General features: G+C 36.5%; 1 protein-coding gene across 8 annotated transcripts in view; it reads right to left on the bottom strand.

Annotated features, from left to right (window-relative positions):
• KCNIP4 (potassium voltage-gated channel interacting protein 4) overlaps positions 1-15,320 on the bottom strand; it is a gene marked incomplete at both ends in the record, with an annotated part of 382,966 nt that overhangs the window by 82,613 nt on the left and 285,033 nt on the right. For 2 of the 8 annotated variants that reach the window (XM_084204693.1, XM_084204689.1), the window contains one exon: positions 6,791-6,902. The exons of the other annotated variants lie outside the window; for them this stretch is intronic. In XM_084204693.1, the coding sequence (XP_084060819.1) occupies positions 6,791-6,902 (112 nt within the window). Of the gene's footprint in view, positions 1-6,790; positions 6,903-15,320 lie in introns of those variants that run through there. 8 annotated transcript variants of the gene reach the window in all.

Below are 15,320 nucleotides of genomic sequence, written 5' to 3' on the forward strand. Positions count from 1 at the left end.
AAAATGTTGCACTTTGTTTTGGTTTGACTCATTTCAATGATCAATAACCTTCCTTCCTTCTAATTATGAAAGCTGTGTTGTCTAAACAAGGATTTTTTCCATTATGATGTAACTTATTTTTTCTTGAGTGATTAGTGGAAGACTGAAAATGTTCTCAAATTAAGGGCAGGTATTTATCAGAAATAGTCAAGGTCTCTTCATCTATTTAAGTATTCAAAAATCAGTCACATGAAATCCATACATCTACTTAAAGGCAATTATAAAATAATCAATCTGAACTGTAGCCTACCATTTTAACATGAAAATATATATTATTTAGCACTAGTATAACTTACAGACATTGATCAGTAATGGCTTTTTTAAAAAAGAAACCTTAAATTGACCTATTTGTACCTATGTCAGACCTTCCATGTCATAATTGTTTTCTTGAGATATCGTCTCTGTTAAGTTACTTAGTGTTAAAATTTGGTACACAAAGTTTTTGTGTACCAAAAAACTTTTAGATTTTTTAGTTTTTTAGTTTTGATTATTCCTCTTTCTTAATGAAATATACACAAATGCATACACATGCAATCAAAACTATTATTGGCCTATTTCTATAAGTTCACCAACTAGACTTTGGAAGGGCATATTTCACTTCTATAAACAGAATGGTCTCATTTGTGCTTCTTCACACTGCTCTAGTAACATGAGCAGACATACAGATGAGACTGCAAAATAAGCTTTATGGCTGCTTTTGCAGTTTTCCCCCAAGGTAATTCTGTATTTTTATTATGAGTTAAAATGCATACTAGACAAGTAAATTGTAGTGTCCAAATTATGCTATTATTTTTGCATGACCTAGAACAGATTCAGTTGCTTTGTAAATTTCAATATTTCAAATAGCTCATAATCAGATACATAAATCCCAACAAAATCACTGAATATCTCACATATCTCATTAATATAAAAGGCCAAAGAATTTTGATCAAAAAATGCATCAAAAACGGGAAAAATAATTTAAGATTCAAAAGACCAAAGACGACTGCATTATTTCTAAACAGTACAATATTATGGATTTTTTTTTCATTCAGTCATTCCATCATGGTGTATATTGAATCTTGTTCTATAGAATTTTAGGCAATGATTATTCATGTCTGCAAATATCTTATTCCAACAGCAAGGCCTTCTAGATTCTCAGCACTAAAGTACATTAGAGAGTACATTCTCAGCACTAAAGCACATTTTCTCTCCACACCTATACTCAGCTGAACAAGTGTAGTCATTTTTCAGAAGCATATTTTGTCATATCAAATTTTTGTCATCTTAAAATGAACTATTTTATGCAGAGCTACATTTTAAAAGCAGCCTGGGCATGGAGCAGTGGCAGAGTGCACAGGGAAAATGCTTAATCCAGGCATTTTGTAGGAAGCTCCTGGTATCTGTACTCAGAGATGCAAGGTGGTTAGATGCAGACTTTGCTGCAGGTATCAAATATATGTCACCAACCTTTATTTTGGGTGACTGTATTTATATTCTGGGAGAAAATACCTCCATTCCTTTCAAAATACATGGATTTTGGCCAGAAATAGCCAAGACATATCTGTATAAATAACTTCCTTCAGATGAATACTCAGAATTACACAAGCTTCAAGTGATGCTCAAAAGCAACTCTACTTTTGCAAAGATGAATACAAGGGGAAATAGTCAATGTAAAATCATTATTAGTATGAATACTTTCTTGAAAAAAAGAAAATCAAAACTACAAAGCAGAGGACCTAATGAAGGGAAAGGCTCTCCTAGAACAGTGTGGCCAAAAGGAGCCCTACCCAATTAGAAAGCAAATATCCTGCATGATCCTGAACCAGAGAGGGTCTGTGAACTCCCACATGAAGAGACAGGACATATGTTATCCTTACAGAAATATTCCTGGCAATATTTCTAACAGCTCTTAAATATTTCTCACCATTTTTCACACAACATCTAGATTTTTTAATTCAGACAGATGTGGGTCTAAAGTGACCTATTCCACAGTGATTTAGTTGGTCTGGATGTTAAAATTCCCAGAAGACATCCATGGAAAGCAGTTGATTAAAAGATCTTCATAAATCAACAAGCCCTTCCTCAAAACTTTTACATAAATTGTCCCATTTTATTCCTATTTTGATAAAAGCTTAATTTCTCTTATTTTGACAGGAAAGATGATTTTTGCTGTTATTTACCAAGCACTTTACACTTTTATGTGATTTGTGCATCGTGTCATTAGGTCCAGGTAGAAAAACTGCTGAACTAAAAAGAAGGCAAAACAAAGTCAAAAATTCACTTTCAATATAATAATGTTAAGGTTAATCGAGATATTGCTTCCCAAACATAACATAACCATTCTCCCAAGCCTGGAGAAGTCTACTTTTTGAGGATATGTGGAGAGTAAATAGAACATCATCTACTGCCCTGAGGCTGGGTATTAAGATGGTCACAAGTTTCAGTAACTTTCACAGCCTGTCTTTCATCCAACATAAGCATAGAGGAATGTACCTATATAAATGAGCATACTGAAATTCACACCTCAGTTTTTACATCTATTTGGATCTAGGATGGATTTAAAGCAGCAACTGAATGCAGTTTCACATCTGGTCTTCTGAAATAACTCTTCTCTGCTGTGCAATCTATCAATACTTCTACAGACTGACTCTCCTTTAGAGACCTCGCACTCAGAATGTCTGTCAAGGTGTACAAGGAGGGTTGGGTTACTCAGAATAAAGTACTTCTGTCAATTCTGCACTGTCTGGAGATGAAAAAAAAGACAAGTAGGAGGTGGTCATTTCACCACATGATAACTGAACATCTTTCTGAGAGCAGGTGTTATAAGCAGCTGCTGAGGAAAGGCAATGGGACAGGAACTGCTGCATGGTGTATTTTTACCTTTCTGTTTATTGTGGAATTATGCTACATTGCACTCCTGAGAGGAGTTATCCAGGAGAGGGAGCAGCATAGGAAACTGCTGGAAGCTGAACTGGTAACACAGCTTTAAGTGGATGGAGAAGACATTCAAATTAGGATCATTCATGTCAGCCACATGCAGAGAAGGAGAAAACTCCCTTGATTTTTAGTGTTCTTTTCCTTAGAAAATATGATGCAATAAAGAATTTCTCAGCAGCATGTCTTTCCCCATACCATAAGGGTGAGTGTCATACTGCACTTGAGAAAATATTTTAAACCTTACTGGTTTTGCTAAGCTTTAAGGGTAACTAACAACATGTTAACACAGATGGTTGCAGACAGACCAAACATCATCTCTGTGCTTTTAAGTATCTGAACTATGAAAGAGGCCACATTTTAGCAGTTTGTGTGACAGAACGGATAAATTCACTAACATGACTTTTGGACTGGAGGTGACTTCTGTCCATCCAGATTAAATTAGATTAGATAGAAAAAAAAGATCTCTCTGTACCTGCATAGAGCAGATATATCCTAAGGCAGAAAACTACCTCTATTAAAAACTACCTCTATTTACCCCCTGAACCAATTTCCACTTTGTAGCTAAAGCAACAAATTACTTACAAAGCTGACTTTGCAGCCAAATATGTTCATTGATAACAGTAAGTGAGCTGGTCTTTTCTTTGCATCACAGTAGGAGAAACTAAGGATCAAATATTCTTACCTACCCTTGATAGCCTATTGAGTTTAAGGACATATAGACACCAGTGAGCCCTACTAACCAAAAGACATGCAGTTCATACAATATTCACATGCCAAACATGACATTTATATCTCAATAAGCGTTTGAAAGATAACAACAAGCTCTGGAAACTTAGAGATTAGTGTAAGGAATAAGAAAGGAATAAATGAGTCTAAAAAGATTGCAACAATGGCTGATTCTATTCAGATGTAAAAGAAAAACATTTCTGTAAGAGACGCTATTACAAGATACAATCAGTGCGTGATGTAGGAAAAGGAAAAGAGTTTGTCCTTTCAAAGACTTTGAGTTATGCAGTTCCCTGATTTTCAAAAAGTTGCTCATATATGTTTGGATAATCTCTCTGCATAGCTACCACTTGGCAGCTGTTCTGGACACAGAAATGCAAAGTGAATCCTTCATTTTGCCTCCTCTCACCTCCAGGTTTCTGGTGAAAGAATTCCCTCTAAGCCTGGCCCTGTTCAGATCCATTGCTTCAGACTGATCTCCCTCCTCTCCTCTCCTTCCAGGTTGAGTAACAAAACAAAAGCTTTGGAGTGAAGCTCCCCAGCAGAAAAAGCTCCAGGCAAGGAAGTTGGAGGGAAGATAATGGTCAGTGTCAAACCACTCTCAAAGTAATGGAAGGAGAGGGAAAGGGGAGTTTCAATCTCTCCCAGCAAAAGTTGTATTGATTCAATTCTGTCCTTTTAACTGAAATAGCTGGCTGCCTCCAGTGAAGCCAGCTTTATCTTCATTCTGGTCTGTTTTCTACTTATTGGAAAGTAGAGAATGGATGAATCAGAATAACATAGTCCCTAGTTTGGGACACAGGATAAAATCAGGTTTCTCACTGTCCTGCCAATTGTTGAACACTGTAATGATATAGGTTAGGCTCAATGATGTCAAAGGTCTTTTCCAACCTGGTTAATCCTGTGACTCAGTTTATTCAGTAAAACCAAGCAGATTGACTGGGGTTCTCCTGTTTTCTCATGGAGATGAGGGCAAGTCAGGCTCTTCACCATAACTGCACTAAAATCAGTGGACTTGCAGCAAGTTAGGAACTAAGGATTTGTCCTTTATCTGTCTTCTCTGCCCTGTAATAGCAAAACATCAGGCATGCTGTCATTTCTTCCAGTGATATTTGCAGCATAAGTCAATGTATCAGGGATGTTAAGACAAGCATGCTAATGAATCAGAAAGCCTAATTATGGGAACAGATTTGTTTCAGCATATGACCCATGACCTGCCTGCATGTGGTAGATGGGGAGGACTCACTGCTTATTTTGGTTTCCAGACCAATGCTGGCAGTTTAAATGTGCTCCTCCTTGGATATGAACAGAAAACCATTCCTTACATTCAGTAGGTGAACATCACTGGTTCTGAATACACTATAAAAAAATATTCCTTAATCATTTAGGGCAGAATTGTTTTTTAATGTAGTGGTGGTACCCAAAAATGGAAAAGTTGATTAGCACATATCAGCCTCAGGGGAACTGGAAATCCCTCAAGTCACCAGAGTTACTCACACTGCAATTATAAATAAATCAACTTCACCTTACAAAGTTTAATCTTTTTACATTTAGGGATTGGTTTATGTTGCTGGGTACTTTTGAGTGAAATTATTATCATGTGAGGAAATGCCATGACACTAATGGGTGCATTAGAATGACAAGGTGTGCTTCAACTGATAGATCATCTTGAAATTATTATTATTATTATTAAAATCAGTGTAATTTGCACTAGGTGGATTTTTTTTAAGTGATTCAATAGAGCTGAAATCACATGAAACTTTTTCCCACAAACTTAATGGCAATACCAGTGAGAAATCAGGAAAAGGTTCTAATTCTACATATGCTAAAAAAAAAGAAATATTGCATCTCAATCTTTTTTCTCTGTTTGTTACCATATGTAATAAAGCTGAAGCTAATCCACAACCATGATGATTTTTTACATGTTGCAGATGTTAGACACCCAGAGTATTAAAAAATCCAAAAGTAAGCACTGCTATGAGGAGTAAATTACCCATTGTTTAGAACTGAAAAAGTAATTCCATAACCAATACATTATATAGCAACAAAGCAAATATATCTTCTCACCACATACAGTTTGAAAGATGATTTATTTCAGTAGTTCAGTAACTATGTAAGTGCTAAAGATTTCAAAATTTATCAGCACTCTGAACAATTTTATGAGGTGATTATGGGAATCTGCATCCATCAAAGATCCTATTCTATGATGAAAAGTTAATGTTTCAGAGAACTGGAGTGCTCCCCTTGGCTGTGTGATTCTGACTGAAAGCAGTTACCCAGCAAAAAGGATTGGTTTGGACTGACATGAGCAAACATAATGACAAAAGCAAGTATTTTTTGAGCAAGGGTTTCAGTGACTGAGTAGACATTTTGTGAAAAACTTGAAAAGCTGACAGCAAAAAATCTCAATTATAACTGACCTGAAATAGCTTATTTCTATAAAACGTGAAAAAACCCTCATTTTTTTATAGAGGTCCTAATAAATTAATGTGAAGCCCCCTGGGAGTAGATGAAATGATATGACCCATAAAATAGAGAGCAGACAAGATTCTGAGCAAGCAACGGGAATTTTAAAACATATATTAATGATATATATTTTAAATACACACATTTAATGTTGGCATCTATGCTTTTTTTTAAAGATGTACAGCAGGCTTGATTCTAAAGCTCATCCTGTAATAACAGTGTATTGCATTTATCTGTGAAACAGACTTTTAAAACACAGATACTTATACAGAAGAAAACTCTAATTGCATCATAAATCAGAAGAGCAAAGCGTTTTTTAAACATGAACTGAACTAAAATCTATCAAGTTCAGTAGCACTGAACAGCTTTCAAAGAAAGCTGACAGGTGTTTTGTTCACTAGTTTAGTCTTTTTTTTAATGAACATCCTGTCACAGTTGTAAATTCATTGCAAAATAAAAATCTTATGCTAGCATCTACTTCTGCTTTCAATAATAAAGCAAAAGCAACAGAAGCAAACCAGGGTTTTTAGTCTGTTGCTTTCACTTTTTTCATTTCACAGCTTTTATAGCTGATGCTCTCTATTTTAGCAGATCAGACACCAAACCTACAAACAGCACAAACTGTGAGTGACCACTTTACCTTCTGAAAAATCAATCAGTCCCAGCAAATGAAGCAGCTTCAGAGATGCAAATATAATCACAACAATACCCACTGTTTGTAGTCCCTCCGACTCCCACTCGAGAGTCAACATTCTTCCAACAGGCAAATCATTCCAGTCTTCACACCGGTTTGCAAGCAGAGGGAAATTAGAGGATTTTACCAAGAGTTTGCTTTGAAGAAATTTGCAGCGGTGTAAAGCACCACTATACCAGGCAGGGGCAGTTCAGCAGCCACTCTAGCTGAGATAAAATATCAGATAAAGCCCCGCATCTCATGCTTCTCTGAGCGTTTGATTTCATCAGTAGCGAGTCCTCCTAGAAGGCTGAGGTGGACCAGGAACCTGTGGGTATGGCATTGTATCCGCGGAGCAGCCTTACTGAGAGCTGCTGGAGGAGCATCAGTGCCGAGCAGACCAGGCTCTGTCGGTGCCAAGAGGAAAAGCTCTCTGGAAACTTGCAGGAGGGAGCACGCTGCTGCCAGCGCTCAGCGCTCCAGCGCTCCCAGACCCAGATGCTGCAATCCTGCCCGGCTCCGCTGCCTTCCCCCAGCTCCTCTCAGCACCATTTTTGTGAAGTTTGAGAAACGACAGTTTGCTAAAGACAGACATCTGTTTTCACGTGCTAAATGCTGCATGTCAGAAAACTACCGCCCTCTGCATTAGAAAGAACAATGATCGCAGAAATTCTGCCCCTTCCTCTTCTTAGGCATCACCAGAGTCTAATTAAATCTTCACTGAAAGTGAGAATGGAAATTAAAGAAATACACATCAGCATGATCACTGCTGCCAGCTAGCAAAATCCAGTGCTGTCAAGGAGACATGCACTGCCCAAACTCCTGATCCACAGCCAGGAAGAATGTATTCTTTATTGATTAAGAAACAAAACAGCGCTTTTCTGCCTCAGGACATGAACCTAGAAGTGCTGAACCCCAAACACTGATATACATTAAAGAGTATTCAGCATTTTCCTGGGAAGATCTTACCCAGGCTACACATCAGGGGAAAAGAATCCCAGCTGATTTATTAGATAGTGTGTATAAAACTAATTGTCCTGTGTTTATTAATGTGATTACCAAGAGGATAGCGTGAAGAATGTGCTCTCAAGAATATTTATACAACACATGCATAACCAAGGTTATGCCTAAATGCTTATACTTGTGCACATCCTAAAAATTTAAATAAATCCTGTCCATTGCTATACAAAGCACAACAATAAGGTGAAGGAAAGCCTCAGAAAAAAATATTTAAGACATTTTAATTAGTTTAAATATATGTTCTAGCACTAAAGAAAATTACATAAATTATGTCCAGCATCAACTACACAGGTTGCTAACCTCTTTTGACGAGAAAATTTTTTTTCTAACTATCAAGAAGTTCAGGTATTTCTATTTTTGTTCAAAAAGTCATAATAATTTTAAATTAGCATAGCAAGTTGTAACATTAACAATCTATTGTTTATGGGCTACCACGTAGAGAAAGAAAAATGTAATCTACAGTTTGTTATCAGCTTTTTTTGGTTTTCTTTGAAGGCTGTACACATTGCAGGACAATATAAACAGAACTCTAGAAGCTATATGTTTTTATTCATTCAAAAACGCATGTGTGTGCTTCAGTTAATTCTATGCTATATCTAGTGAATATATAAGCAAGAATATGTTTGGATTTTACATTGCTGGGTATTTAATGCTAGAATGTTGTGAGTTCTGTATTATTTCTATATGCTCTCAGTCTGAGTGTCAGTTCACTTTCCCATTAACCTGTAAAGCTAACACAAGGTCTTAAGAGAAAAGCACAGTAAAAATAAACAAAATACACTATCCCACATTTGCACCTTCCAAATACATCATTACTTTTTACCTCATATCCCATAATAATGATTCAATAAATTTTGCTGTTAAGTTCTTCTCCTCTTAAAAGAAAAGTAACATTTTGTTTCCTCATTACAACTTCTAGGTACTCCATATAATCTTCTCTTTTTAAGGCTCTGACATGTTAATCTTGACCTCATTCTCATCTCTGGCTTTTATTTTTTCCTTGAGGTTATTCCTACTTAGGCTTTTCTTCTTCTCAAATTTGTGCTCTTTTTTATCAATGACAAAGCATGAACAAATGTTTACAATATTGCAGAAACAATAATCTTAATACAATGCTACACTCACCCTACAGCAGTGAGAGGCCTTATTTATTGCTAATATATGGAATTATCAGGGAAATTCTTAAAATGGAGAAATCTGTCAGTCCACATTCTCCTTCCATGGAGTAGGTTCAGGCTACCTTGTGTTCTTGAGCTGCCCACTTTGGGAGCAGAGGCCCTTCTACTCCACCAGTCAAGGTGCCAACCCACTTACAGGTGAAAGCCACCCAGCAAGAAGTGGTCCCAGACACAACCAAGGTTTTCTTTTCTTCTTTTACACAAGAAGAAAGGCCTGGACCTCTGAATTTGATGAGTTTTAGAAGCCAATTCTACCTGCACAGTGAATGAGTTACAGAAGAATGTTTAAATTTAAAAAAAAAAAAAAAAGCTGAGAACACCCATTTGAATTAATGTAACTGATTACTGACTTCAGAGAATCCCTCCTTAAAACAAGAAATTGACTTTTCCTGTTATTTCTCATGATAGTTCTCTAAGTTAGGGGAACTATACGCTGAATTTGTGAGTCTCCAAGCCTTAACCCTAGTAAGTAAAGCAGCAAGGATAAGAAACAATGTGGAAAGGAGAAGGAAGTGATACATGAAATCTTTCCTGCAATACGCTATGCAACAGATTAAAACATCAATATTACTTAGAGATGTGAATTCTTCTGGAAGAAGTTCAATTAAAAAAATTCAATGCCCCAAAAAATTTGAAAATTTAATCAATTTTGTATAAGGAGATAATAACATTCTGTTATATGTACAGAAACTCTTTGCACGCTTATCCTTCTAAATGCAAACTCCATTGCAATTTCTCCTAAAAACTTATTTTTTCCAATAACTTGAAAACAAATATTTGTCTGACACATTCTTATGTAGTACCTGTATTGACTGTACAAACAAATTTTAAGAGTTGAAAGAAGAATAATTTTTCCATAATGTATCTCTCCTGGATACAAAAGAAAACACCATTTTTTACATAAAATTGGGGGGAAAAAAGAAACCACAGGATAACATAACATCTAAGCACTGCTCTGACTTGTTCTCTTCCCCTAAATCCAGCTTTCATTTTTGACTTTGCAAGGCATTCTGGTGGTGATTGAGCAATACATTTTAGCTTGCAGAAACTTCCTTGTGATTCTTCACTAGGTTGCACAGAGGGAAAAATAAAAGCACTTGAATTTTTTATGAAGCTATCCCATCTAAACATTGCATCTTCCACTGTCCTTAAATTCTTCTCCATTAAGATTTGAAGCAGATAAGGAAGGAGATGCAGTGGGCTAGCCCTGGATGTTAGGGAGAGCCTTGATTATCTAGAGTTTAATGATGGTGACAGTGGGGTGGAGTGTTTAGGGGTGAGAATCAGGGGAGAGGCCAAGAGGGCAGATACCATGGTGGGAGTCTGCTAGAGACCACCTTATCAGGATGAAGAGGCACACAAAATGCTCTGTAAGCAGCTGGGAGAAGTATCATGATGGCTAGCCCTTGTTCTCATGGAGGACCTTAACTTGCCAAGTGTCTCCTGGAAATACAACACAGCAGCGAGCAGACAGTCTGGAAGGCTCCTGGTATGTGGCAGATAACTTCCGGACAGCTGGTGAGGAAGCTGATGAGGGCAGATGTCCCACTGGACCTGCTGAGTAATGGGGTTCTTGCAGGCCATCTCAGGGATGGCACTTGTGAAAGAGAAATTCTCATAAAACAATTTTAAAAATTGTGAAATTGTGAAATTCTCAGGAAACTCTAAAAGGACCTCAGCAGAAAGGCCATCTTGGACTTCTGGACAGACACTGGCTTGATAAGGTTGAGAAAATCCTGTTGGAGGCAGTCCTAAAGGGCAAAGGGAGGCTGGAAGTGCCCTAAGGAAGCAATATTACAGTCACAGGAGCAGGCTGCTCCCTATGTGCTAAAAGATGAGCCAGAGGGGAAGACAATTGGCCTGGTTGAGCAGAGAGCTTTGGCTGGAACTCAGGAGCTCTGCATAAAAACAAATACAAATTTTTCTCTCCTAAGTAAACATGCAAGAGGAACCTGTGCTGAAGTGCTGTAGGAGACACACATTACTTGGAAGCACAGATCCCAAGTCAGTTTTGAACTGGACAGAGTAGATTATGCTAGTGGTATCTACAAGAATGATGCAATTCTGGAGTCCCAATATTTTTTCCACAAGCAATCCCAACTAATTACTGGCACTCTAATAATTTTAAATAGAATCATTTATGTGTGGAATGCAAATAATATAAAAAGGACACCTTAAATAAGACAGTGTATTATGCATTAAGAACATTTTGTAACTGATTGCCGTATGTTCGCAGAATGCCATCAATTTTCCTTAAGAAGATAAAAACACTGAGAAACATTATTTATAAAGCTAAGTTATAGGAAATTAAATTTCATTAATTTCGTAGTTGACTAAGTACAGAGAAAAGCTGCCATTTAAAAACAAACAATTCCATCTAATTTAACACATCAAAAGAAGTAGCACATGCTTAAGAAAAAGCACAGGATGCTAAGAATTGAACAACCAAGGAATAAAACAATTTTTAATTTTAGAAATACTTAAATAATACCTAAATAAGAATTCAAATACTAGCATATAAGGATATAAAATTTTCCTACAACTTAATATGGTTACCTAGTTCTTTCAAAATTATCTGGTATTATCACACTTCTTTTATACCAATCCCAGCCTGGTTTTGGATTATATCTGTCATTGTAAATAGCACAGTAAAATGACACGTATTTTCTTTTAATTTCCTTAATTATCTTCCTTAATTCTCTTTAATAACTTTTATTTTAATGTTTACAAGAAATTTTTACTGGAAATTATAAACTCATCTTTTAAAATTTCTTTTGACTCTTACAAAGAACCTACCTGATCCCTAATACATTGAAGTGTTTACTGACTTTTCACTGTATTTTCTTTTTTACACCTGCTTGTAAACAGTATCAGTCTTTTCTGACTTTTTATACTGAGAATTATTTTCATTTCTGCGCAGACATTCTGGATTTGCAGTTGTCTAATGTACAATTGAACCATTTTCAAGTCAAGGATGTATTACTATTCATTAATTGACTTGAATTTTACTGCTTTCCTAGGTGTTAAAATCTGCACAGTGTTACAATTAATGTGTGTGTGTGTGTGTGTGTCTTAATTGGCTGGGAGTAATAGTTCATTAGACTCTATTTGATATTTTCCCCCAATGTATCTGAAAAGGGAAACTGCAGATGAGTTAGAAATAGAAACAAAATTTGGAAGTATTAATTAGTTGCCCTTCTTTCTGTACTCTCTTCTTCCAGAGGGACATGTTAGACAGCCAGAAGAGAATGAAATGGTCAAATAAACACAGAAAGGGCACCTACAAACAGGTCAGATAAACGGCATATCTTCAGCTTCTTGTTCATGCCAAATCCAAGCTTATTAGGAAGGTTATCTGGTGGATAATGAACTTAACCCTCCGATTATTTAACCAGTGAGAAATTCACTCACAGGCAATAAACTGCACTTTTCTACAGAAAAGTTTCTGTCTTTGATCTGCAGAAGAAAACTATGTCTACTAGAAAGCATTTCAAGAACCAGGAGAAGAAATTAATTTACACATATCTTTTCAAAAATTAGTCTCAGGGTAAAATAAATTTGAGTGTAACACCTCTTTTGTAGGCTGCTACAGCTAATCGTGTTACTTTCATAAAATGTTTAGAAAAATGAATCTAATGTATGGAATCACACTGTTCATCTCATCAGCACTGCAGCTGCTCAAGAGCCCAATACTGCACTAGCAGATTACTTATCCAGGCAGAATTGCAGGAAAACATTTGCTAGCTAGAAGAGCAAGGTAGAGTCTAATTATGAAAGATTAAATTTTTCAGGCTTCATATATCATCTTTAATATTTACAATAAGTGCCCTAGATCTTTAATGAATGTAAGTGAATACAGGCTGAGAAAAGAAAAATTCAACATCTGTATAGGCAAGATAAATTTCACTGATTTGTAATCAAGGAAGAAAATATCATATCCAAGCTTCTAAAGATTTGGTCTCATACTTAGTAAATTACACTAATATAATATTGTAGTTACAGCTGTATAATGGTTCTAGGCTATGGCATGGGATTTCATTTCTTTTTTCCTCTCTTCATTTTCACCTTATGACTCTCACTTGCTTCTAAGCTTTAGTTCTTGCTTTGATCTATATCAAAGGACTGCTGCCATTACTGATCTGAAAACAGGAGCTGAAAGAAATCCCATAAGAAAACCATTGCCAAGTCCCTTCATAACACAGCACAGGTGGATTTATTTGTCAAAAAATCTAACTGATACAGCATGTTATACAAATATTATAAAATACTTAGTGTACAAGTGGTTTGTAAATTAAATGCAATGTCCATGGGAGCAACAGTAGCATTTTAATTTATTAAGCTTTAGCAAAGGATTACAGAGCAGCTATATGTTTCCTAAACAAGGTTAAATTACATTTAGTAATAGTCAGTAATCAAATTCTGGTTTGTTTTATTGCAAAGCCCACTGGCTTGTTTGACAAATGAAATTACCTCTAAATTGTTCAACTGTGTCTTCAGCCTACAAACCTGGAGGTGTCTTTTTATATTAAACCATAATTGCTGCAGCAGGAATGGCCACTACCAAATTTCTAAGCACAAATGTATATCTACACAGGAGAAGTGCAGTATAATGGAACTACTAAGGGCCAATCACACCCAACTACTTTGTTAGCTACAGAAACCCACCTTCCTCTAAGACATGCTTTTTCTGCTTACAAGAAAACACAGTTCTTTTGACTGTACAACCCTTGTCTTCTTCACTCTTTTCACATTTGGAACAAATATGGTAACATCTGACTTGCTGAGTTTCTTCTTTCACTAGTATTTTTATAATTATACATTGAAGCAAGAGGATGCCATTATCAATCACTTTATTCATGGAAATTAAAAACTACTGGGAGGCCAACAGATTAAGCTGATAGAAATGATGGAACAGAGTAGCAGCATTCACAGCTCCATATTCAGTCATTTTACGTTAGCAAAATTATGACTTTATCCACTCATGTGGATACATACATACATCTAGGAAGCCCATACATCTAGGAAGCCATGTATTTATGGGTTGTGCAGCTAGATGACCTCAGATGAGTTCCCAAGGAAAGGGAAGGTGTTTTCTGTGGTGATGAATGAGAAAATAAATGAACCATGTATGCTAGTAATAAAATCTGATATTCTAGTAACAAACAGGAATATTCATCACCAAGTCTCCGACCCAACTATCAATTTAAAATTGGCAACACCTCTGTTTCAAAACAGATGTTTCTGGCTCTCTACGGTTCAATGAATGGTTAGCTACTAAACCAAAAGAAAAAAAATACTAAAAAGGGAAAAAAATACTAACCACAATCATAAGAACATTACTATTGTGCAGCTGTTTTTTTGTATTGCACCTTTCTCTGATATAAAATAACCCATGCACAAAAAATGTTCTATTTCTCTCCTTGGCTTTTCCAAAGGTGAAGCACTGTATTTCACCATAGCAACCAGAAAGTATTATAAATTAAGGTGAAGAGGCTGACATATTTCCACATTTGATGTACTTGTTAAAAAAATGAGTGTATTTGTCCTGTAAAGAGGAGCTATTACATGGTTGCAGCACATTAAAGAAATGTCTGTAATCCTGATTTAGTCCCTTAGCTCTATATAATTAGACTTGTACTACAGATGGAATATGCACAGGTTTGACTACCACTCTGCAGCATGCAGTTACCATTCCAAATTATGCAATATTCAGAATTAGTCCATATCACCTCGTGAGAGACTGGAAGGTTAATGGTTGTTATATATATAGAGTTAATTCATGCTATTTATATATATATATGTGTATAATATATTGTAAAAATCCAACTCATGTCGTTGACCACCCTGGCTGGGAGCAGAGTCCTATTTCTGTTCAATTAGTTCCCGGAAAACGTTAAGATAATATCGAGTCCATTAGCTTAAGAATGAAACCTTCCCGGGCCATGAGTGTTGACTTCCCAGGAATGCCTGAGCCTTTCAGGAGGACCTGCACCTGGAGCAGATCGAATTTACCATCGAGTACTGGCACCACTCGGTTACATGTGAAAGAAGGCTGCCCAGAGGAAATTCAGACAGCCATCCGGCACCTGGACTGGCTTTGTATCCCTACGGTCCCAGTGATACATGTGAAAGAAGGCTGTTCTGGAGAAGCTCAGACAGCCATCCGGACTCCTGGACTGGCTTTGTATCTGTATGGTCCCAGTGATACATGTGAAGGGACACAAAAGGACATCCTGTCATGGTCCCAGTGATACATGTGAAGGGACACAAAGGACATTCTGTCATGGTCCCAGTGCTAC

The sequence above is a fragment of the Fringilla coelebs genome (genome assembly GCF_963513975.1).
Source record: "Fringilla coelebs genome assembly, chromosome: 4".
Classification (NCBI taxonomy): Eukaryota; Metazoa; Chordata; class Aves; order Passeriformes; family Fringillidae; genus Fringilla; species Fringilla coelebs.